Here is a 24618-nt window from a genome sequence, read left to right as displayed (position 1 = left end):
ATTTAAATCTCATGGAGCTGACCTCAATTTTGTCGGAGGCTGGATGCTGGTTGAGGACAAGCTGGTCGCTTTCTTGTTTAAGCTTATTGAGCTCTTTTTCCTTGACTTCCAGTTGACTCATGCGAATCTATGGAAAGAGAAGAACACATTTTTAGAACAAGTCGCCATCAGGCCTCTCTCACGCCTGAACATTTAGAGCAGGAGAAGCACGATACTGCTTTTTGCAAATGAACAGCATCAAAGAATCATGTTCGGTTTTCCTCAAGAATCACAGCATTTTTAAGGCTGGTAGCATGTTTATGATAGGATGATATGTGACCAAGGCATCAGATTGGTGACATTCCCTGTCCAAGATCATGCTGTTGGGGTGACAGAGCTGCAATGAATACCAGTCAAGTGTCCTTTACCCAAAATGCTTGGGACCAAAAGTGTTTCTGATTTTGCATTTTTTTCAGATTTTAGAATACTGACATATATCTAATGAACTATCCTAAGGACAAGACACAAAACTGAACACAAAATCCACTTACATACTTATACGCACCTTGTATACATAGGCTGAAAGTAATTTTTTAGAAATATTTTTAGTTGTAGATGAACACATTGCCTTTATTTTATTCATTAATTTTTACGTGGTGCTGAGAATTGAAGCCAGTGCCTCACACACACTAGGCAAGTGCTCCGCCACTGAGCCCTAGCCCCAGCCCCCTGAAAGTAATTTTCTATGATATTTTTTCATGTGCCTGGGTTTTGTCTGCCACCTTTCACATGAGATCAGGTGTGGAATTTTCCACTGAGGGCATCATGTGGTCACTATGAAAGTTTCCAATTTTACAGCACTTGGGATTTCAGATTTTTTTCTTTAATTATTTTTTTAATTTTTTTTTTTTATAGACTGCATTTTGATTCACTGGACACAAATGGGGTACATCATTTCGTTTCTCTGGTTGTACATGATGTAGATTCCTACCATTCACGTAATCATACGTGTACATAGGGTAATGATGTCTGTCTCATCCTATGACTTCTCATACCCCCCATTTCAGATTTTTGAATGAAGGATGCTCAACCTGTTCTAATTCTTGATTTCCAGTTTTAATCTAAAACAGTACGGTGCTACCCTACCCTAGGTTATCTGAGTGAATGAATTCTCACCCTACCTAATGAACTACTTACTATCTTCTGGGATATTAAACCATTTATTGGTGGAAAAGTTATTTAGCCAGAGCAGTAGTGTGCACTTGTGGTCCCAGCTACTCAAGAGGCCCAGGAAGGAGGATCGCTTTGGTCCAAGAGTTTGTGACCAACCTGGGCAACATAAGAAGACCCTGCCTCTTAAGATATAAATGAACAACAAGTGTATTGCCCCTCTTACTTCAATGAATAGTTTTCAGGAAAGGAATAGTTGTCTGAGGCCAAGTTACAAGTGGCTGATTAAGTTATTAAAAGGCCACTCTCCCCACCCACAGCTCCCAGCGCACCAGCCCGGAGGCAGTGCCCACAGCTACCCAGGCAGCTTACAGAGAAGGCCTCCTGTTTCTGAGCGATGTTGGTGTTCTTGTCGCTCCAGTCATACAGCAGCTCCTCCTCCTCGCAGTCATTGATCCACATGATCTCTTTGGAGGTGGCCTGGATGATGCTCTGCAGCTGTCGCAGGTGATCCATCCTCTCGAAGGACGCTTTCTGCAGGACAAGTTCAAAAGAAGCATTAGAATGACACTAGCAGATGAAGAGTGGTCTCTGCAGACTTCACAGATGAGCCTGGATAGTTTCTTCACCAAAATTTTTCTGAGACCAGGTAAAACCTATAAACCTGATGGGTTCCCTGGCCACCTCGCATAGGAAGGGGACCAGTCCAAACTTGTGATGAATGAGACAAAATCAGACTCAAGCAGTCTAATCCCTGAGGATCTTTTTTTCCTCCTTCTTTGTCTTTTCTTATGGTACTAAGGATCAAACCCAGGGCCTTATGAATGCCAGTCAAACACTCTACCACTGACCTTCACCCCCAACCCTTAAAGGGTCTTGATTTAGATACCAATGTTTGCATTTGATAGTTTTAATACTTTTTTTTTTTTTTTTGCGGTGCTGGGGATTGAACCCAGGGCCTTGTGCTTGCTAGGCAAGCACTCTACCAACTGAGCTATCTCCCCAGCCCATGATAGTTTTAAACAATAATAGTTTTTCCTACTCTCACCTTCCCCTGCAAAATCCAAGATGCCAACTCAGCCCCAAGAGCAACATTGTTCTATTACCTAGCCACATTACTTAAAAAGTATTGCTGCCAAATAGAAAATATTGGAAAAGTGAAAATAAAGTGACACAAACAGGTAGAATAGAAATCTCTCTGTTTATCAATCAGGTGACTGATACAGAATCCGTCAAAAGATGGGGATCACCTATCTGATGGGAAACCTATCTGAAGAAAATACACCTTATTTTTGCTAATACTTCTAAAATCTGTGATTCAAAATGGCGACACTTTACTACTTCAGCTACAAGTATTTATTAACAAGCATCATTTAGGTGACACAACTTGAAAATAGAACAGTTGTTGGCACTGTCTGCGGAAAAAAGAAAAGACTTTTAAAATGCTTCTAAAGGAAACTTGGCTGTGGCAATGAAATTAGCATCCATGAGCAGGGGAGTAAGAGTCCTTCCCGAGCCTTCTGTGGGACACTGAGCAGGTGCCTCACCCCAGGAAGTGAACAGTATTTAACTTTAATTGAACTAAAAACAGAGACTACATGCAGTTCAGAAATAAGTCCACTTACCAGCAGGTTTTCATATTCCTCTTCCAACTGGTAGATTGCGGACTTCTCACGCTAAAAGATGACAAACAGCAAGTCGTTATTTAATTCTCCTCGGGTCTGTAGAGAAGGAGCTGCCCTTCTAAACCTCCTTTCTGTCTATACTGGCCTCGGGTCCCAGTGAAAAGAAGCGTTTGCTCTATGAGGTCTTTTACCCCTGGGGACCTTCTCTCAGGTGTTTGACCCTTAGTGGCCTCGCAGTGAGGCCACAGAGCAAGGCCTGACCTCTGCCATTTAGAGACTTACTTCTTACACCTTTTTTTAAGTCTAAAATTATGATGTAGAATGTTCTAGATCTTAGAGAAAGAAGGGGAGAAAGTTGATCAGGTCCTCAAGTGGAAAAAAATAAGGCAAAAAAAAGGAGGTGGCGGAAGAAGAAATGAGGATGAACAGCTTTGATCTACGTGGAAAATTAGTGATTTAAAAGTGTAGAGATCTAGGAGGAGACTGAGCACCTCAGATCAGATTAATATCTTATGGGGTCATTCTTGACCCAGCTGTAAGTCTAACTTTTTTCCAGCACTGGAGAGGTGTCAGGAAATCCACCTAGCAAAGGATCTGCCAAGGATATGAACCGTACGATCATCACGTTTTCTCAATTAGAAGGGATGCTCTGCTTTCTGCAGAAACAGACCACCGCCCCACGTTCCCCCAGGGAACACTTGTTTACGAACTGCGAACACATGAGTGTTCTCATGCCCTTGTCCACTCCTCCTCGAGATCCAGTAGGACTATCTGGTTTCCCTTCCCCTGAAGAAATGGGATTTTTAAAAATTTCCAGTCTCTTGGGAAAAATAGAATAAGAAGCCTGTTTCAGATAAAATTGCCTGTGAAGGAAATTACACAATCCTTCGGGTTTGTTGTTTTGTTTTTTTAAAGATTCTAAAATGGAACAATGAAAAGTACCAGGTCGGCTTTAATCTTGTCCAGCTGCCAGCGGTAGTCTCCGATGGCATTGTGGATGCTCCTGTGGCTGTTGATGTGCTGCTCCACCGAGGCCAGATCCACCCCCCAGGCCATCAAGTCCATCTCTGCCTGCAGAGGGAAGGAGAAGAGAGGTGCCCATCAACGTCTCTTGTTTGCAACTGACTTGAGTGTTCTATGGTATCAGGGGCAAAGTACCAAGGGACAAACATAGCTCTGTTTCAGATGAAACTGAAAATACTCAGCTACTTGGGAGGCCGAGGCAGGAGGATCCCTTAAGCCTAAGCATTCAAGGCCAGTCAGGGCGACAGAGCAGGACCCCGTCTCCAAAAGGAAAGGAAAAAAAAAAAAAAAAAAAGCAAAACTAAAGATGTAAATATCAAGTGTGTTTGAAGTCAAAATATTTATTAAAGGTTCAAGATTTCCTAACAACAGGGATTGCCAAATACATTCCTCAACTTATTTGGACTAAGGAAGAAAGTCAGAAATGGGTTCCTCGAAACCTGTATCATGACTTCCAAAGGGAAAAAAAAAAAATCTATGTGTATACATGCAAGTTCATTTGTGACTAGATATTAGCATGTGTATACACATGTGTATGATATAATGAAGTTATAAAATATCCACGTTTCTTTATTCAGAAATTTTAAGTGTACATCAAATATCATTAATGAAGCATAATTGTGCAGCGCTTCCCAAGCTAAGTAGCTAACCTAAAAGCATCTGTCATTGTTTAATTCTTTAAATTAAGTTTTGTTGGTTTTTTGCAGTGCTGTGGGTAAAACCCACGGACTTGCACATAACTACACAACCACCCTACCACTGAGTGACAACCCAGCACTAAATTGCTTTGACTAATGTTTATTGTTGACTTAGAAGTCCAGCATTTATCATTCTCTTTCAAGATGTAAAATTCCCTATGGCCCATTTCAAAAGGAAGTTACTATATAAACTCAAAGTCTTCAATTAATGTTGGTAAAATTAAGATTGTGGGTGTATGCTAGCTCTTTTAAAAATTAAACCTCTCTAGATTTATTACTACGTAAAAAGGCTGCATAAAATATAGAAAAAATATCAAACGCATCATTCCACAGGGTTCATTCTGGCACAAGTCTATTAGCTCAACTTTCTTTTGCATAAGTACATGTAAATTTTCAAATCACCTGTACCATCTCCCGGGCATGCCACAGGCAAACATCCCAGCCTGGCATGTCAGCAGGAACATAATGCACATTGTTCTAAGTCACATCCATATTCCAGTGCACTTGGCAAGGTGTCAGAAAGGGGAGCCATTTCCAAGTGAGATCAATGAAGGTCCCCTTCCCCCGGGACTTCGACCCTTATCTCCCTCGGCTGTCCTGGCTTTTACAACAGAAATAGCAGGTGCGTGTGCCAGGAAGTTAGCAAAGCGACTGGGCTCCAGCTCATGCTGTTCTCTACTGACCAGTTGCATGGTATCTGGCTCGTCCATCAGCAGAAACACAAGTCAGGGAAGCAACACAATCCTGGCTGTCTCCCACTGAGCTGCTGGGGAAGAGGCTCCCTTATCAGCAGGGCCTGCAGCTGGGTCTCCCAGGAGTGAGTGAGGAATGCAGGCTATGTGAGTGGGAAGAAGGCCTGGGAGGAAAAGGGCTGGAGGGAATCCCTGGGTGAACTTGCAGTTAAATGATCGACTTTTGCTTTGTAGGGGACGAGGGCCACCTGCCTGATCTGAAAGCATCACTCATCACTGACTCAGAAAATGACATCAAACTCAGTCCATGCCATCATGCCTTTTCTGAAATTTAAAAATGTTGAGCCTTTGCTATGAAATATTCTTCCAAAGCAGCCCCCAATGCCCAACGTGAATACAGAAAATGGCAGAGTGTGAGCTGTTGTTTTACACAACTGTCGTTACTGACTTGGAAGACATGAGGCTTTGTGATGTTTCATAATTAATTTGGTTCAGAGGCTGTTTGGCCTGCCATTCAGGATCCTTAAGGTGTGGTTCAAACCCCATCAACTCTTCTGCCACTGGGACACCACTGACCCCCAACTAAGCAAAAAGTTACTACAGCTCTCACATGGCAACAATTTAGCATTTGGGGGTACCTTATTTTCCTCAACAATTTTCATCCTCGGGACTACGAATCATAATTTTTGAGTCCTTCATTTCTGGCACAGTGAATACATAAAATCCTCAAGGCATGTGCATCCAAAGATTTGATGAGAATTTGAAAACACACTGACAGGTTGTATTTAAGTTTCTGAGATTATTCCTAGCTTTTCTCCTGTCTATACACCACCTTCTCGAATAGTTATGGCCTTTATAAAAATAAGAGACAAGGTTAACTGAATGAATGAATGAGTGAATGAATGTTCAGTTAAAAAAAAAAAAAAAGCCCTTAGGAAAGAACAAACATCCAAATTCTAAAAGGCCAGGTGTAGTAGAGTGTGCAATGGTTCTGGCTACTCGGGAGGCTGAGGCCAAAGGACTGTCTGAGCCCAGGAATTGGAGACCAGCCTGGAGACACTGTGAGACCTTAGTGTCAAATAAAGAAAAAGCAACACTGTGGCTGAGACGCTTTTGAACCAGGGCTGAAATGGTCCACCAACTAATCAAGCTCTTGGAACCACAAGGCTGTTGCATAACAATCTCTCCACAAGGTATCATTCTAACATATCCACCTTCTCAAGAGAAAGATGGTTCATTAGGAGTAGGTTTTCATTATAAAATTCCCATCTCCATGATTATGGCGTAGTTCTCCTGCCACCTGTTCATTATAGGGCGATAATTAGTACATAAAACAACAAAACAATAATTAGCATTGAAATAGACATTGGAGAAACCCCAGTTCGAGGGAAAGGATCAGCACATACTTCTGCTGCCACTACTTCAATTCACTCCCACACCAGTGACGGGATGATTGCCCGATCAGACAGCTGACACTTCAAAACCATGAGGCAGGCAACCGAGGAGCCCAAACCAGAACATCCAGTTTGACCATTCCCAGTGCTTCCAATTTGTGAATATTTTAAATGAACCACCACAATATTTTTTTTTTTAAATAGCTATCTGCAATAGAGATGAGGTCAGTTACATCCGTAGAACAATGATGTCATTTAGCATATGGCAGCAAGCGGTCATTGTCACCGAAGTCCTCGCCTGCCACCCTTTACACACCTAGGCTACCCAGGTTTGGGGGTCTAAGGACCAACACTGTCCCCCGGGCACTGCTCACCCTTTGTTGTCTCATCCATCCCAAACATTCTCCAGTGAGACGCTTGGTGAATTCATCCCACCCGGAGCCGCTCTGACAAGTGTATCCTCCTCCACCCTTGGAGCTGGCCCTTCGGACTCGAGGGACACTGATGGCTTTGTAAAGGGCTCGCATTTGCTCCTGGAGCTGTAGCAGCCTGAAAGGAAAGGAAAATAACGATTTCATGCCGGGAAGCAGCCTATGAAAACACATCCGAACAAATTCCCCTCCTCTGCATCTCCCGGGGGTCAACGTGAAGGCCACCGATGTTTAATGTGAAGATTGTTTTTCTTTATCCCATGACTTAAAACTTCATCACATACAAAAATATTAAGTGCAGCCAGCCGTGGTGGCACCCACCTGTAATCCCAGCAACTTGAGAGGCTGAAGCAGGTGGATAGCAAATTCGAGGCCACCCGCAGCACTTGGAGAAACCCTGTTCCAAAATTTTAAAAAACTTAAAAATAATTTTAAGTCCTAGGAAGATATTCAAAGCCTGAAACATCTTGGTACGTGTCACTGTCTTTGGCAAACCTGGTTTAGCACCTTTCGATTTCTCATGAGTTTTGTCCTGGGGATTTTCCTACTACCCTGGACCCCAAGTGGCCTGGGAACAAGTTCAGACTATACATCCCAGCTTCACATCCAAGTCCAAGATTCTCACTTTCATATTCATTAAACCAAACTTGATATGAGAATCTTTTAAAAAGTCAGATGCTGGACCAGAGGGCTATGCTGTCCTCTAGATGGAAATGCAGTTGACATTTAATGAACTCGGTGCTTCAAAATAAGATCTAGAATTTCGAAAGGTCACACAATGGTCTGATAATTCTTCTCACGGCAACTTTGTGATGGCGCAAAAGATGAAGGCAGCGTTTGGGTCCATTTGTACTGCAGATCGTGAAGGTACAAATGGCTAAGGAAGGTAGGTTCTCCTCGGGCAGGTGTCTGCTTCCTTCAGAGGAAGACCCGCTCATGGGGACTGATCATAACAGGGTGTGTGGCGCCTGCCTGATCCGTGCTCTGTGGACAATACCTTTTCTGATAAGCCTCACAGGGCTGGCCCATCTGCCGCATCTCCCGGATCAAGCTGTCCGTGATTTCCATCTGGTCATTGGCCTGCGCAAAACATTCATCCAGTTCTCTACTGCGAGCCAGCTGTATTCCATCTCCATACTTCAGTTCCTAAAAGACAGAATTCACGGGAAGGACAACACACGTGACCAGAAAGAAAGGCTTCATGCGCATTAAGCAAAGCAAAATCACCTACAGTAAATATAGCAAATACAAAGCACCCCACCGGAAGTACAAACATTTTTAACTGAAAAAAAGATCTTATCCATTTGAGACGGGGAAGTAAACAGGGGGAGATTCATGAACTACAATTTGCGGGTTGTCTTTTACATTTGCACTTGGATTTTAAAGGTAAATTGACAGAACGCTCATCTTCCCCTTGCTTCAATGTTGAATGTCAATCTTTCATATTGACCTGGAACTCTCATTTATTAGAATTTCACAGTGGTAAGAACATTGCCATTTTACCACATAGGGTCTTTTACACACCAGTTGAGGTTGTTTTGCTTTTTTAAAATTTTGTTTTATTTTGTTTTGTTTTTCATTTTATAAGAACAAGACTTTTCCAGATCTTAAAAATAAAGCTTCTGTCTGGTTAACTGTACTGGGCCAATCCACGTCTGGTTTTGAGGAAGCTCTCTGTTCTCTAAGATGTCAGCAACAGGGGAAGGGACACACAAGGTTGCTCTGTACTATTATGTATTTCTTCTTGTTGCTATGATACTGGGGATTGAACCCTGGGCCTAGGCAAACACTCCGTCACCGAACTACACCCCCAGCCCTACCCTGAACTCTTCTTGCAACTTCTTATGCATCTACAACTATCTCAAAATAAAAGTTGGGTTTTTTTGTTTTGTTTTGTTTTAAAGAGGAAATTTCCCCTGCTGCTTCAGGGCCACACAGGAGCTTTCTCTAGAATTTCACCTTTGCAGCAATGTTGGTAAATACGATATCATTTCCCTGCCATTTCTTTTGCACTTCAAAGCATGTAAGTAGAAATAAACTCAGAACGTGAACCATATATATTTCTAGAACTATGTGTAAAACATAACCACAGTCACTACACGTCCAGGGCTGGAGTATATGCTCCTTGCTGTCACTGACACCTCCTGTTTAGCTTTGTGTAAAGGAATCTGGGCATGGTGAGGAGCATTGATGGGAGTATGTTTTAAACCAGAGGCCTGAAATAACCAGAACCAGGACCAAGCTGGTTTGCTGATCCCCAAATCTATTTTTACATAGACTAAGCAAAGATTTTTTTTTTTCTTTTTTTTTTGGTACTGGGGATTGAGCCCAGTATCTGTGGGCACTTTACCACAGAGCTTAATTCCCAGTTCTTTTAAGTTTTTATTTTATTATTTTTTAAAAATTTTATTTGTTCTAATTAGTTGTACATGACAGTAGAATACATTTATACATTATAATAGATCATACATAAATAGAATGTGAGAACATTTTTCTTATTATACATATTGCAGGATCACATCACAGGATCTCACTAAGTTACTTAGAGCCTGGTTAAATTGCTGAGGCTGGCCTCAAACTTTCCATCCTCCTGCCTCAGCCCCCTGAGTTGCTGGGATTATGGGCATGTGCCACTGTACTCTGCCATAAAGATTTTTTTTTTAAATTGGACAAAAAAAAACAGAACAAGAATCCACATTATATCTAAAGTAGGAAATTAGAATATTGCGATATTCTTCAAATAGAAGAAGCCATAAATTTGCTTGTTATAAATCTCTGTTTCAAATATAGACCATTTAATAGGGGCACTACTGTGATAAGGTAGGGTCCAGATTTAACCCCAACATTAGTGCTGGCCTGGGGAGACTGGAACTTGATTATATTGTTGAAAAGAATCATTTGGAAAAAGAAGAGAAAAGGTAGCTACTTCCCCATCATTTTCTAGTCTGTTCTTCAGAAACTTGGAGCAAATGAGAATGCTACGGCATTTTTAAATGAAGACTTTACCCAGCAAATATCACAGAAGTCATGACTTCTAACCCCTATTCAGTGAGAACTAAGAGACCTCAGTTATCGTAAGAGCGAGCACAAGGTTCTCACAGATGACACCCCTTTCCCTCAATTTTCACAATTGTTTATTTTTTCATATTTCTATGTTTCTCGAATAGAACTGAGTATGGTTCCGGCATGGTCACATTCCCTTAAAAAGTAATCTCATTAACTTGCTGGTGCCTATGACAATCTATCTCAATTCCAGGACAGCAACACAACAGGTTTCATTTCTAGGAAGAGAAAAGATGGCCAAGTCACACAAACGGCAATAGGATGCGGCAATTCCAGAAAGGTGGCCATCGGTAGTGTCAACATCTGCTGAGGTCCGATCCCCATGATGAAATACGGAGAGGCGGAACTTTAAGAGGTAATTAATCCATTCAAGTGATTAATGGATTAATCGTTTAATGGGCTATCTTCAGAGTGGGTCTGTTATAAAAGCCAGATTGCAGGTTCTCTGTTTCTTCCATGTGATGTCCACACTGCCCCAGGATTCATCACCACGTGTGACCCGCTTTGACCATGGACCAGAACTGGGGGTCAAAATAAACCTCTCTTCTTTATAATTTTCCCCAGTCTGTGGCACTGTATTATTAGCAACAGAAAACAGACTAAGGCTATGTCCCTCGCGAGCCTGTCCTGAAAACCACCACCTCTAACTGCATAGTAGGGACAACAGGTCAGAGAACAGGGAGGTGCAGGTCAGCACCAGGAGAGCCTAAGCCCAGCGGGGAACCCACTGCAGGAAAGTGGGGAGAACAGGATGCTTACCGGCTGCACGATCAGCTCTGCCCGCATCAGACAGTCGGAGCAGTTCTGCAGGAGATCCTGGATGGTGTTCTGGTTCTGGTGCCTGGACATGGTGCCGGTTTGACTGAGGAGGTGAACACAAAGAAATCTGACATACAATAGCTTCAATTTTGAAAAAATTCAAAATGTTCAGAAAAGTTGTTGACACACGACAAAAACATTCCTGTGAGCCTCTTCCCCCAGACTCCCCAAGTACTAACATTTTGCTGTATTTCCTTCTCCCCTGTCTGTATGTGTGCATTTATTTATGTATATATTTTTCATGAATCATGTGAGAATAATCATGCCTTTTGACCCTCAATTATATCATCACATATTTCCTAAGAATAAAGACATTCACTTATAAAACCACAGAACAATTATTAAAATCAGGGAAATTCAAATGGATATAATACTATTTTCTAATCCAGGGAACTTTTCAACTTTTCTAATGTCCTTCACAGCACTTTTTCTCCCAGGTCTATGATTCCATCCAGAATATGCCTTTGAAATGTAAAAACATATTTCTGGTCTTGACAGGGAGCTATTTCTGTCTATTTATCACCCCCTCCCAATTCAGCTCACAGCCATTGATATCGCCATGTCCCCAACACCTTCAGTTCCTCTGCAGGAAGACCTCACAGCATCAGACAGTAAGCATGGAGATGTCACCAGCAAATCCGGCCAAAGAAAAAAGCAAGAGACGAGAGAAGCTAATTGTACAAAAGTACCTTCTGCAGTCACACTTAAAGACAATGACGGTAAGGAAATGATGGAAATTTTAAGTATTTTTAATGACCCTTTTTTTGCAAGATGCTCCTAGAATCAATATTTTTCTCAACAATAAGGCTCCTTCAGTATACATTTCAAATGAGGTACTTTTCTGGAGACAAGTGGCAGAGACCTTAAAATGAGGGTGATGTTGGAAAAAAAAAAACAAAAAAAAAACAAAAAAAAAAAAAACTGTCATAGATTGTCCACACTTTAAAGAAATAGACTAGAGAAATTTAATTTGCTCCACAACATAAATGAATCCATTCAAAAGCACAGTGTAACCAAAGAGTCTCACTTTTTAATTTGCCAAGATACATCATGCCACACCACTGCCTAGTATGGTTTAGTGTCAGAGATTTAGCACATGCGAGGCCTTGGGTTGGACTCCCAGCACTGCAAAATAGAAAAAGAGGGAGAGGGCTGGGGATGTAGCTCAGTTGGTAGGGTGCTTGTCTCAAATAAGGCCCTGGGTTCAATCCCCAGCACCGCCAAAAAAAAAAGGGGGGAGAGATTTAAAGCATGTCACATTATTGCTTGATGTTCATGAAAAGGCTTCATAAGTATGCTATGAGACAAGATGTGCTCCTCAGAGGGCTTCAGAGGTGTCTGGTCCTTCAGTTAGGACCAGTTTGCACCTGCTTCTGTTTGCGGTCTCTCTGACAAACTGGACTTTCCTCTGTGTGTGTTCCTGTGTCCCCCCCATGTTTTAAAGAAAGAACTTCACTCTTTAAAAAAAAAAAAAAAAAACAGTTTTGGCTGCAAGGTGTACCTCAGTGGTGGAGCGCTTGCCTAGCAAGCATGAGGCCCTGGGTTCCACCCCCCAGCACCACCAAAAAAAAAAAAAAAAAAAAAAAAAATTTTAAAAACAATGGTTGTACTATGCACAGTAGAATCACAAAAGTGTGAGAACGTCTCCCAGGACTCCTGACTATGCATCATCCACCATACGGAAGCACTTTCTTTCTTTAACTGCCACTGATTTGGGGTCCCTCCCTGCAAGCAAGCTCCCCAACAAGTCAGCACTAGCTGAATGTGGGTGAGGAGCCCAACCCTCCCTGGGAACCACTCCCAAATGATGATGCCAGTCCTTCCAGGCAGGCCCAGACAATGTGCTGCTGAAAGGCCCAACCTATCAAAACCAGGATGGCCTCCCCACTCCTCCTTCATGAAAGCAACCAGTCTTTCTTTCACTCAGAACTGCAAAGGAAATCTGGCACATTGTTTTGAACTGTTAAGACACAGACAAAACTGTTATCTATTGTCCTAACTTGCACAAAATTCCAAATGTCTTAGGACACTTTCCCAATGTACCTGCTAGAATATAGAGGAAAGAAACTCAAGCGACAAAGGAAAGAACTTTAAAACTCACACAGAATCCCACTAAGGAATAGAATGTAAGTACATCTGTTCTCTCTATTGAGGCAGGATCAGAGCACTTTTCTTTGGAAATGTTTGGAAATTCTGTTCAGCAATTTGGTTCTGAGGGTGATTCCCATGAAGAAGGCCAGTCCCAAGCATATAAAATGAAAGCCAGAGTTTCTTCAACATTTAAAAAGGTGTGCCACTGTAAAAACTAGCATGGACTGAGCTGTCAGAGGAAGATCAGGGAAGTTGGGTAAGGCATATACAAGAACTTTGGACTTATCTTGGCAACTTTTCTGTAGATATAAAACTATTCCAAAATAAAAATGTATTAAAAGAGAAAAGGTCTTAGGGTGTAGCTTAATGGTAGAGTGCATCCTTAGCATGCAAAAAGCCCTGGGTGCAAATCCTAGCACAAGCACACACACACACACACACACACACACACACACACACACACACACACATATGGAGGTCAAACTCCATTGTGAATAAATGTATCCAGAAAGGAGTTGCATTCAAGAAAAAGGGAGGTGAAGCAATTAAAAACTGGATTAAAACATTGGTGGTCTTTCTCTATTTTTTTTTATTCCCACCTCCAAGTTTTAGGAGACATTTCCTACTTCTAAAGATGGACGGGCATTCCCATAAAAACAAGGCTCCTTATCCTCCCCCTCACTCCCACATGTCTGAACTTTAAAAAAAAAATAAAAAGTAACTCCATATGCTGTTAATACTACTCAAAAATTCACACTTCACTGAAAGACTTGCATAAGTTCACCATGTTACACTCTTTGCATTTCAGTAAATACATTAACAACTGTATGGAAAAGAGGAATGCATAGAAATCAGATTTCTTTAAGGGTCAAAAAGATGAAAACCTAATTTGTTGAGATAATGAAAGTAAATATCTCTGATACTGTTACTTGCTATAGGAAAGTATAATCTTATAATCTCATTAACCAAATTTCACCTTTTATAGTATCCCTCCTAATGCAAGCAGATGTTTCAAGACCCCCAGTGGATGCCTGAAATCTTGCATAGTACTGAACCTTAAATATACTGTCTTTTTCCTGTTCACACATGATAGTTTAATTTAAATATTAGGTGTGATAACGGAATTAACAATAATAGAACAATTACGACAATATGTGTAATAAGAGGTATTTAAAACTTTTGAATTGTTTACTCCTAGAATTTCCCATTTAATATTTTTGGACTGTGGTGGACAGTAGGTACCGAAACCACAGAAAGCAAATCCATGGAGGTGGGGGGAGGGGAGCTATGATATGTAACTTCTCAAGACCGCATCCGATCCTAAACCAAGTCCACTTACTCTGTCCCACTTCCACCTGAGGTGTGGCCAAAACACCCTTTGAAAACACAGGTCGGTGAGACAGGGAACCAGCTGTGTGCCTGGTGATTGGCTCAGACCATCACGAAAGACAGACTGAGGCCAACCAAGGTTCAGTGACTGGGGAAGAAAGAATCCACCATGACCTTTCAGTTTGCTCGTTCCTCCAATGAAGAAACCACATCAAACTGGATGTGCTTAAATCAAGAAGGAATTGTAGGTAGAAAGGATTTTAATCCATCGACACTGTCCAATGTGAGATGTTCACCTGTCACACATGCAGCAATGGATTTTGGGAAAATGCAAAATTTTATCACATAAGAGGAAATAGTTTTTAAATAAATGTACTCATTCGACAAGTGCATAGGATTTTAATAATCTCTAGCCTCAAAAAAATTAAACATTAATACATATGGGGAAGCATTATAAACCATGTCAGGAACTGATTTAAGAAACCTCAAGTTTCCATCTTTAAATCTCATTTCAGATGGAAGACATCATATGCTTCTTTGGGGAAAAAAAAAATAAGTAAATCAATTTGCATCAAATCAATTAAAAGACTTTTCTTCCAAATAAAAATTTTAAAAATATATTTCTAGTTATAGGTGGACACAATACCCTCATTTTATGTTTATGTGATGCTGAGGATCAAACACAGGGTCTCATGTGTGCTAGGCAAGCAAGCTACCACTGAGCCACAACCCCAGCCCCCTAAATAAAAATTGACAACTGTCCTTGAAAAAAGCAAATTCATCCTTCAAACTTTTAACTTTTTTGAAATTGCTTTATCTTCAAACTCACAAAGACAAATGATTCATACTACAAAGCAGTTGCCTGCACGAACTTTTTTTTTTTTTTTTTTTTGCGGGGGGGGGGGCAGATACTGGGGGTTGAATGCAGTACCAAAAAAGGGTGTGGGGGGTGTCTTAGCACTGAGCTATAACCCAACTCTTTTTAGTTTTTATTTTGAGACATGATCTTGCTAAATTGCTTTGGGCCTCACTAAATTGCTGAGGCTGGCCTCAAACTTATAATCCTCTTGCCTTAGTCTCCCAAATTGCTGGGATTACAGGTGTGCACAACCCCATCAGGCTACAGACTTTTCTTTTTTAAAGTTCATTCTAAAACTTGTTCAAACAAGTAATGGTTCCAAGCATTTTTATAAAGATCCCTTTGTCAATGGATTAAAGGAAAACATGGTCTAAAGTTTAATCCCACATAAAGATGTCAGCAATACCATAGAGTTGTGTTTTGCCTTACTACGGTCAAATAACATTCTTTTCTTTAAAAAGTAAGAATACAAAATTAGTTGTCTTGGGGCATTAGTCTAACACTCATTGTCAGAATGTTAGAGAAAGAAAATACAAAAGAAACATTTTAAAAAGGTGCAGATAACATTACAAAGTAAAAATATTTTTAAATGGTTGCTCTCTGTTTTACAAAAATTATTCTATAGAAATTTAACTGCTCATTAGATATCCATGCCATAGACTCTCATCTGGTTTTGTGCATATATTTTCTCTCCCATTGAATTCCTTTTTTCTTTCTTCCTCTTTCCATCTCTCTCCTCCTCTCTCTCCTCTTTCGTTTGTTCCATCAACACACAATCTTGGATACATGCCTGAAACAAAGTCTTATGTCTTTCTGTATTCAGATTCATGGAATAATTGCTTCACATATGTGCATTGAAAAAGACAATTATATAGTATATTAATATCTTAAGACCTATTTGTTTAGCTCTTTATCATTCATTATCAAAGCATTTTCCCCACATACTACATTGTTTGAGTTTCTTTTAAGGATCTTAAATAAAAGGAAAAAATATATAATTTTACTTTTTCATTTGAGGATGATACCTCACTACCTCCAAGACTCGCTAAACAGGTGAAATGTCCCTGTCCATCCCTCTGGAGTTACAGATCAAATGCTGCCTGCTGGGTGGAACTCACCTCTTCACACCTCTGCTCCCACTTCAACTTTCGGTGTTTACACACCTGGCTGCCTTGCTCCTGGAGAGCAAAGTCCCATATCTTAGTCATCTTGACTCCTACGTGCACCTGACAACACAGGGTTTGCATACAGAAGGCCTTAATATGCGTTTGTTTAGCTAAGAAAAGCAGAGCACAAACGAAGACAAATCTGTGACTGACCTAAGGATGTTACCATGCATTACCCCAGCCTCACGAGATCAGCCAAGGAACGCATCTATCCTAAGGAGCCATTCCCAACTCAACAGGGGAGTAAAAAGCAGGCTTTCTTCCTCCAGACTTCAGAAAGAGGGCCTCCTCTGGTCCTTCATGCTGTCCCCAGCCAGGAGGCATTTCTCTAACATAAGTGCCACTTCTTTTCTGAGTGGTTCGCTCTTCGCTTTTACCTGTGTGCGTATGGATTGCGTTGAGACAGGGAGGAAGAGGACTGATCACTTACACTGGCTTCATAAAGACGTTGAGGTCGCCCGTGAGAGCCCAGTCCCAGCTCAGTGCCTGTCAGCTGTACATACAGCTTGTGACTCTGAGCAGGTTGGAGTGACGCACTCAGGGAGCTGGAGTTTCTGCAGCTGTGCAGGTAGGAACCACCCTCTTGGTGTGGGAGTGAGGCTGAGAGGGGTCAGTAAAGGCCCCAGGGTGCTGCAGAAACTAATTCTTCTCTTAATAGCAGGAGGTTGACCTGTTGTTATGACATGGTTCTGAAATATCCTTTTTGCATCTTTTGTCTTTGTCCCTGTCTATAATGTGAAGAACACTGTGCAGAAGATTGGGGATAAGACAAAAGGGGAGTATGTATATCTGCAGAGGAACATCACATGGTTCCCAAAAATATGCACGAGTTTTGTGCTTTTATTTAGCAGCTAAAATAAATGTAAATTAAACAAGGAACCGAGGAGAAAGAAAAAATGGATTAGGTGTTATGTGCAAAACATTTCTAGTTCTTAGATGACCTACAAGACTCACAGGTAACAATTCAACAAGAATGATACATTTTAACAGAAGGAACATGAAAATTCAGAGAAATCTGTCTTTATTTATTTTACTAAGAAGATATTCGGTTCCTACAAATTCAATGCCAAAATAGGGATTTCCATTTTGAATTATTTCCCCAGGCAAAAATTTACATTTATTTGACAGAATCCTGAAAAACTCTTCACAAGTTGTCGGTTATCCATGAAGAAGTCAATTTATCTCTCAGATGCCAGACAACACAAGGAATGTCTGAAAATTTTTAATTCCAAGCAAAACCTTATTAAACCTGTTTGTTCTGGCATTTCACTAAAAGTCCCCATTTTCTTCAAGATATATAGATTTCACTTTCATGAGATTTGGAAGGACGGTAGACTCTTCAAGTGCTGGTGATGAGGTGTAATTACGGGATGCACTTGTATTTTAAAAGATATTACTTAGAATGAATGGCTCATGGTCTGGGTCTTCTGGGCTGTGGTGCTCTGGCTTCAACATCAGAAGCCACATCTGACTGTTTTCAAGAGCCAGTACAGCCCAGGAGGAGACAGAAGAAGAAAAGCCAAGGGAGGAGCAGAACTCTGTGAACAGTAAGGCTTCCAGACTGAAGCGCTCCTTCTAGAACCTTCTAGAACCTCCCCATCTGGAAAGACTGGTTAGCTGAGAGTCAAGTTAGACTCCCCCAGTCACACCCAAGCCCTCCTTTGCTCCACCCTAAGAAGTCAGCACTGAGGTATCAGAGACATCAGCAGATTCTTTTCTTCCCAAGGCATTTCAGTCTCCTGAACAATGAAATCATGCCCATATTTAGAGAAAAAATTAACTAGTGTTGAAAGCCTGTCTTTTTGGTCCCATTATATAACAATTAGATGGCTTAATACAGAATAAACAATTAGTCTGCTTCATGCAGAATCATGTTGAGTATTTTTTCTTTTTTCTAAGCAGATGGAAACGCCACAAGAGTATTAATGGGAAAAAAATGGTTGTGAAATATATATTTCACAGGACCACAACCAATTAAAAAGAAGCAAAAAATTAAAGAAGTCAGAAAAGAGTTTACAAGTAGAAAAGACGGATTCTAACAACAAAGGCTGGATTGTTTCTTGGGGCCTGTGGTATCGGGGATTCAAACCCAGCTCGGCCACTTACTAGCTGCATAATCTTTATTATAGCCTCCGTTTCCCATCTGTAGACTGGGAGGAGTGTTGTGAGACTTGAGATAGCATACATAATATACCTGGCACATCACAGTTGTCTGCCAGGTTATGGGAAGGATTATTAACCATTGATCTGCTTTTTATAAAATAACACAACTTCCCCCACATTTAACCACATGTGAATGTTATCTGCCATATATTAAGTTAACCTGAATCTTCCTCGACCATCATTTCCCAAAATAAAGATCAAGGATATTCATTCAATGAGTCACCCAAGCTCTGAGCCTGTTTTCCCAGACTCTTGCATGCAGCTCTTAGCTGAAGCTGTCACTCCGCCTGGCCAGCACCTGCTTTCCACTGCCACAGCCCACACTCCGACTTTCATTACCTCCCTCCTTCACTGGGGCAATGGCCTTTCCCACATGGATTCCTCCCGGTGTCTCTCTCCATTTCATGCCACCTGCACAGTGCTGCTGCAGACGCAGTCCTAAAGCTCTGTTGTGACCATCTTATTTCCTGGCTCCCTCAGTGGAAGAGATTTCCACTGGCTTCAGTGAAAACCTGCCATGGCTGCACTCTGTCTAGCCAAATCCCTCTCCATGGCATTCCGAAGATCCTTCCAAATGTCTTCTTATGGCGTCTTCACTTTAAACCAGATGCTCAAAAAGGACAGCACTTTTTAGGCCTCTTGAACTTTCCCCATCTTCTTCTCTGCCCACTCATCTTTACCAAAAGAAATACTCCAAAGACAATTCAACACTATTTCCTTTATAATGTTCCCCCTCACAGTTGTTATCTCTATTACCCTGTCTTCTTGTGAAGATTCTGAAGTCATTTACATCTCTCCAGCCCTAAACCCTTGGTGTTTCTTTTATTTTTTTATTTTTCTCTATTTGCAGTGCTGAGGATCGAACCCAGGGCCTCCCTGAGTGTTAAGCAAGTGCTCTATCACTGAGCTACAGCACCCCCCCCCCAATCCTTCTGTATTACAGTACTTGCGTATGTCTGAGTACACTCCTTTCAAGTCTTTGAATTTCAAGTCTTTGACACCTAACACATGCATGCAAGTGTTCAGTAAATACTTGAATAAATGAAAAACGCATTCAATGCTGAAATGAATTTGAGATACAGTCATTTAATTACTGGTCTGCCCAGTCTAAAAGTTGAGCTGCAAAGGCATGGGAAGGATCAAAGTGAGGAGCCTTGGGTTCTTGTGTCAACCAACCCAGCCCACCCAGTCAGGAAAGGGCTCTAGGATTTGGGCAAGTCTTTAGCTTCTATCCCCACCATGGGAAAGTGGGATTTCTGCCCACTAGGTAACCCTTAGTTGTCCTTCCTGTTCTGCAATTCAGTGCAAATGGTGTTCATCTCATGCAAAGGAAAAGGCTTCTTTTAAAAGGTAATGTAAAAATAAACCTTAAAAAGCATATTAAGTAGTGATCACATGTTTGGGGGTTTTGTTGGTTTGTTTTGGTGCTGAACATTGAACCCACGGTTTCCCATGCTAGGCAAGTGCTCTACCACTGAATGACACCCCCAACTCCTATCTAGTTTTGAAATCATGAGATCTGAATAAAAGTAAGCATTAATGTAACCACATACTTCTGAAGCTTAATTACTATGTTCTGCTTTTAATCCTCCTACAAAATCCACACTTTGGTAAAAGATCTAACTGTGAGATTGGCTTACTCTGTAGACAAATTTCACTACAGATTAGTGCTTTGTTTTAACTACAAGAAAAAGATAATAGAAATTCTGCTGTAATTGAAAACAGTGTCAATATAATGTTTTATACAAGAAAGATCCAAAGTTTACATTTTCAAAGCTCTGCCTATTATATTATCAAGTATTTAAAATTTACTAAACCTTAATGAAATAATACATAGAACACAAGAAATTAAATAACATAGTTGTAGATTCCACCCAACCTAAAATAACACAGAGCAGGTGCATAATGGGGGAAGGAGAGAGAATTACAAAGTAAAAGTGACCTAAACTGCCATAAAAATGGGCAAGTATTAGTACTGGAAAAGAACAGTTAGGGGATGTTTTAAAATCGTTTTAAAGAGAAAATAAAATTGGGTCTCTCCACTCAAATTACTCAAATTAGTTTACATAAGAAAGGGATAAATACACTTATTTGAAAAATCATGGATCTAAACCAGGTATGGGGAGGCAGGCATGCCTATAGTCCCAGCCAATACAGGAGGATCACAAGTTCAAGGCCGGCCTCAGCAATTTAAGGAGAGGTTCTGTTTCAAAATAAAATTTTAAAAAACAAGGGGTGTAGCTCAGCAGTAAAGCACTTGCCCAGTATATATGGGAGGCCCTGGGTTCAATCCCCAGTACCAAAAAAAAGAAAGAAAAAGAAGAAAGATCACCAACTTCACCAATCTATTTAGTAAATAAACCAGCAGTTTTTGAAATAAACGAGTTTAAATTCAATCAGTAGTTCTCATAGCATTTTGTGCTAAAAGAATGAAAGAAAAAAAGAAACATACAGGGGGGGAAAATCTTTGGTCAGAAAACTAATTATTAAATTCTTAATCGTCCTTCCCTGAGCAGAGAGCAATGGCCCTCCAGGGCAGACAGGGCTTCCTAGTTCAACAAAGCCCAAGCCAAGGGCGAACAGATTCCTCCACACACAACTATAACGCCACCAGGAAAACAGGTACGGGTGCTCAGCCTGACTCTGCCCAGACAGTCGCCATTATTTGAAAATGCAGAAGTCAGCATTTACGGGCTATTTCGTATTCAGATGCACCACTACAGGCAGGGACAGGCTTGGGGGAAACTCCATTACCTGGGTCGGGAGAAAGAATGACAGCCGGCTGGCTCAAGCCACCAGGCCCGACGCCCCGCTGAGCGGCGGATCAACACCCACCCGCGGAAAAAAACACCCTTCCTCCGAGTAAGGTCACTTTTTCACTTGGATCTGTTTTTCCTGGATGTAACACTTGACAGGTTTATAAACAGGCTTTTAGTTGTAAAAACAGAATGCAGAAATACTATCTTATAAAAAAAAACATTGATCCTCCCCAAAGTAAACGGGGAGGAATCTTAATAAAACATGTGTCGTTATGCTGTTCATTAACCAATGAATGAATTAAATAAAATTTTACTTCTCTAAAACGTGTATAAGAGGCCAAGAGAGTAAAATATTCAATTAATAGGTACTGATCATTGTCAATTTAAAAGACAAGAGGCAGGGGTGTAATTCAGTGATACAGCACGTTCCTAAGTGCAAGCAAGCGAGGCCCAGGATTTGATCCCCAGCACCACAAAAAAAAAAAAAAAAAAGAAGAAGAAGAAAGAGAAAGAAAGGGGGGGGGGGGGAGGGAGGGAGGGAGGGAGAAAGAAAGAAATTCCGGATAATAGAAGCATATTAAGTAACGGGGAAAATAAATACTTAATTCATAAAATGTCTGAAAATCCTTGCATATTCTGACTTGGATTTAAACTGTGTGTTTGTGTGTGTGATTCACACATTGCAAAGAATGTGCCTTCCAAATCCTGGAAGACTCAACAGAAAAGTATAATTTCAGATATAAATGATGGAGAATTTTTTAAACAAACTTAAAAGTCCAAATTTTTATTCCTCCTATCGTTTGGCACATTTTAAATGGAAATCCCCAGAAACATTTTGTTCAGAAAACAAAGAGCTCCAAGACTGAGATAATTCTTTGCTAACTCAAAAAAAAAAAAAAAAAAGAAAAAAAGTATGAAGATGCTCCGGAAACAAGTCTAAGCAGAAGTAGAAAACAGGTTGCAACTCGCATAGTCCAGCTTTCAAATCCGCTTGCAAAAACAAAACTCCGCTGGAGCGGATTGAGGTTGCTCCTCCTCTGCCCAAGGCCTCAACGCGGGGTAAATAATCTAGCACTGATCTAGCACTCAGGCCTCGTTCCCAAAAATCCGATGTGGGAAGGGCTGGCAGGGGGCGGGGAGGGGGCGGGGAGGGGGCGGGCGGCAAAACTCTCACGACTCACGTGGGCATCCAGAGTCCTACTCTACTCTCCGGACTGGGTAGAAAATCTATCCATTACTTTTCCCCAAGTATAACAAAGACCTTGTCGGTGCACTTCCGTGACGATCAGGCGAGGTCGTCACAGCCCTCTTGCCAGTGGGGCCTCTCCAGGGAGAAAAAAGCCGGGTGCCACTCAAGCCAGGGTCGCCCCCCAGCTCCCAGCCCACATTGCAGATCAAAGGGCAGAATCTGAGCCCGCTATGCGACCAAGGCACTGGGGAAGTTCGTCTTTTTTTTTTTTTTTTTTTTTTTTTTAAGGAGAAACAAAGGGCCCAGGCCCTAAGCCACAGGTGCTACGGCGTGGCCAACCGGAGGGATCAGACGTGTCCCAGTCGAGTGTTGCCAACTAGCTGCCGCCCCAGCAGAGAAGCTTCATTTGGAGGGAACAGAGTCGTCCGAGGCGGGGCCTCTTAGGGACCTGACCCAGCGCCCCAAAACGCTCACCTTCCATACAAATGCCAACGGGTGGCCGAGTAGCCCAGGCGCCACTGCGGTTGTGATCCTGAAGTGACGAGGAATTTGGGGTACATCAGTACAGACGGTGGAGCCTGGAGTCGATCGCGGCCACCAGATAGCGCCCGGGGGGGTCCCACTTCGTTACCATTTTACTTTTGATTACAATTAAACTTGGGTTTTGTGGTCGCAGCCCCGCCTCCCCTGACCTCCCACCAGCTGGCGGGAACAAAGGCCACTGCGACCGAGCCGGGTTACTTAGGTGGCAGCCCCCAGACAGTAGAGGGCCGCGCGCTGCGCCCCTACTGGTGCGCACGCCTGTCAGGGCGGAGAAGCTGGGTATGACGCCCCCTCTGGCCTCCAGTCCCGCTTGCAGGGGGTGAAAGGTGGGATCAAGTCCCAGTAGGCAGGAAAGAAACGCCCCTCTCCCTGCAGGCACGCACACCTGGATCGGAGTGGCAGCACTGGGCGTCAGGACGCTTGGGGCCAGCTCCCAGCGCGGCCATCAAGTGCTTATGTGACCTCCGGCAAACATTTTTCTCCTTCTAAACCTGGGTTTCCTGGTCGGTCACTTGAGAACGGTGCCTCCCAGTCTCAAAGTCCCAGGATTTTGCTAAAAGGTGGGCGCCCCGAGCCGGACCCCGAGCCCCGCGCTCCCGCTCGGGGCGGGTACCCACCAGTAGCCGTCCGAGTTCTGGTCGTTGACTGTGCAGCGCCGCGAGTAGTACATCCTGCTGGTGCCCCCGCCGCCGCCCCCGCCGCCGCCGCCGCCGCCGCCACAGGTCATCTCGTAGCGCAGGTCGGGGCCGGACTCGGCTCGGGTCATGCGGCCCAGGGTGTTGATCCGCGGGTGGGAGCCCCCGTTGCAACTCATGTCGGCGGACACTCAGGAGAGTGGCTCAGCGCCGAGGCATAAGCGAGGCGGGCCGCTCGGAGAAGGTGAAGGGGGCCCGAGGAAAGGCGGGCTACGGGAAACGGGTGGCGGAGCGCAGGAGTGTCGCGAGGACCCTCCTCTCCACCAGGACCGTCCCGGCCGCAGCGAGAGCGGGGACGGCGACTGGCCCAAAGCAGGAGCGGGAGGAAGAGCTGTGGCTCGGAGGGCGGCGAAGGCGCAGAGGAGCTGGGTCGGGGCTGGGTGTTGGTGTTGGTCGGCGGGGGAGCAAGTCTCCTCCCCGCTGGCACCCGGCGCCGAAGCCACACCTGGCCGGTTTCTTCCCAGGGCGGGGTGCGGCCGCCGCGCCTCCCCCGCCCCCGGCGGGTGTCACGGACGCGCTCGGGCCGCCCCTCCCCACCTGCGCCCGCCGACCCGCGGCTCCGCCCTGCGCCACCAAGACCTGAGTAACGCGAGGCGGGGCGGGGTCCCGGCGACCTGACTGCCCCAGGCGCGGCGACCCCGGGAAGGAGGTGCTCTCACGGGGCTGTGGCGCGTAGGGTTCGGATCACACTGGCCCAGAAAACAGGCTTTTAGCTTTTGAGGATTTCCTCCGTCTCCAGCTTGAAAATAAAATGGAATGGAAGAGCCATTCAATTGGACAATTAGTGATTAAACATTTACTTTTGCTCATCCCTGGAAACGATACCAACCAAGCTTTGAATAGAAACACAATTCAAAAGGGAACCCATAGATGATGGGATTTTGTCCAGAGACTTTTTTTTTAAAAGTTTTCCTTTACTCCAGTAATCCA

The 24618-nt window shown here is 42.9% G+C and overlaps 1 protein-coding gene across 2 annotated transcripts in view; it reads right to left on the bottom strand.

The window, feature by feature from the left end:
- Window positions 1-24164, bottom strand: part of DSP (desmoplakin) — a 46533-nt gene extending 22369 nt beyond the window's left edge. Inside the window, exons 1-8 of one of the 2 annotated variants that reach the window (XM_079148804.1) lie at window positions 23611-24164; window positions 10835-10937; window positions 8010-8158; window positions 6956-7130; window positions 3717-3845; window positions 2775-2825; window positions 1522-1683; window positions 23-127 (exon numbers count right to left, since the gene is read on the bottom strand). In XM_079148804.1, coding sequence (XP_079004930.1) covers window positions 23-127; window positions 1522-1683; window positions 2775-2825; window positions 3717-3845; window positions 6956-7130; window positions 8010-8158; window positions 10835-10937; window positions 23611-23807 — 1071 coding nt within the window. In that variant the 5' untranslated portion in view covers window positions 23808-24164. The remainder of the gene's footprint in view (window positions 1-22; window positions 128-1521; window positions 1684-2774; window positions 2826-3716; window positions 3846-6955; window positions 7131-8009; window positions 8159-10834; window positions 10938-23610) is intronic. The other variant, XM_079148805.1, reaches the window with a different exon arrangement.
- Between the last annotated feature and the right edge of the window lie 454 nt (window positions 24165-24618).

The sequence above is a fragment of the Sciurus vulgaris genome (genome assembly GCF_902686455.1).
Source record: "Sciurus vulgaris genome assembly, chromosome: 7".
NCBI classification, from domain to species: Eukaryota; Metazoa; Chordata; class Mammalia; order Rodentia; family Sciuridae; genus Sciurus; species Sciurus vulgaris.
This window is presented reverse-complemented; position numbering and strand designations above follow the sequence as displayed.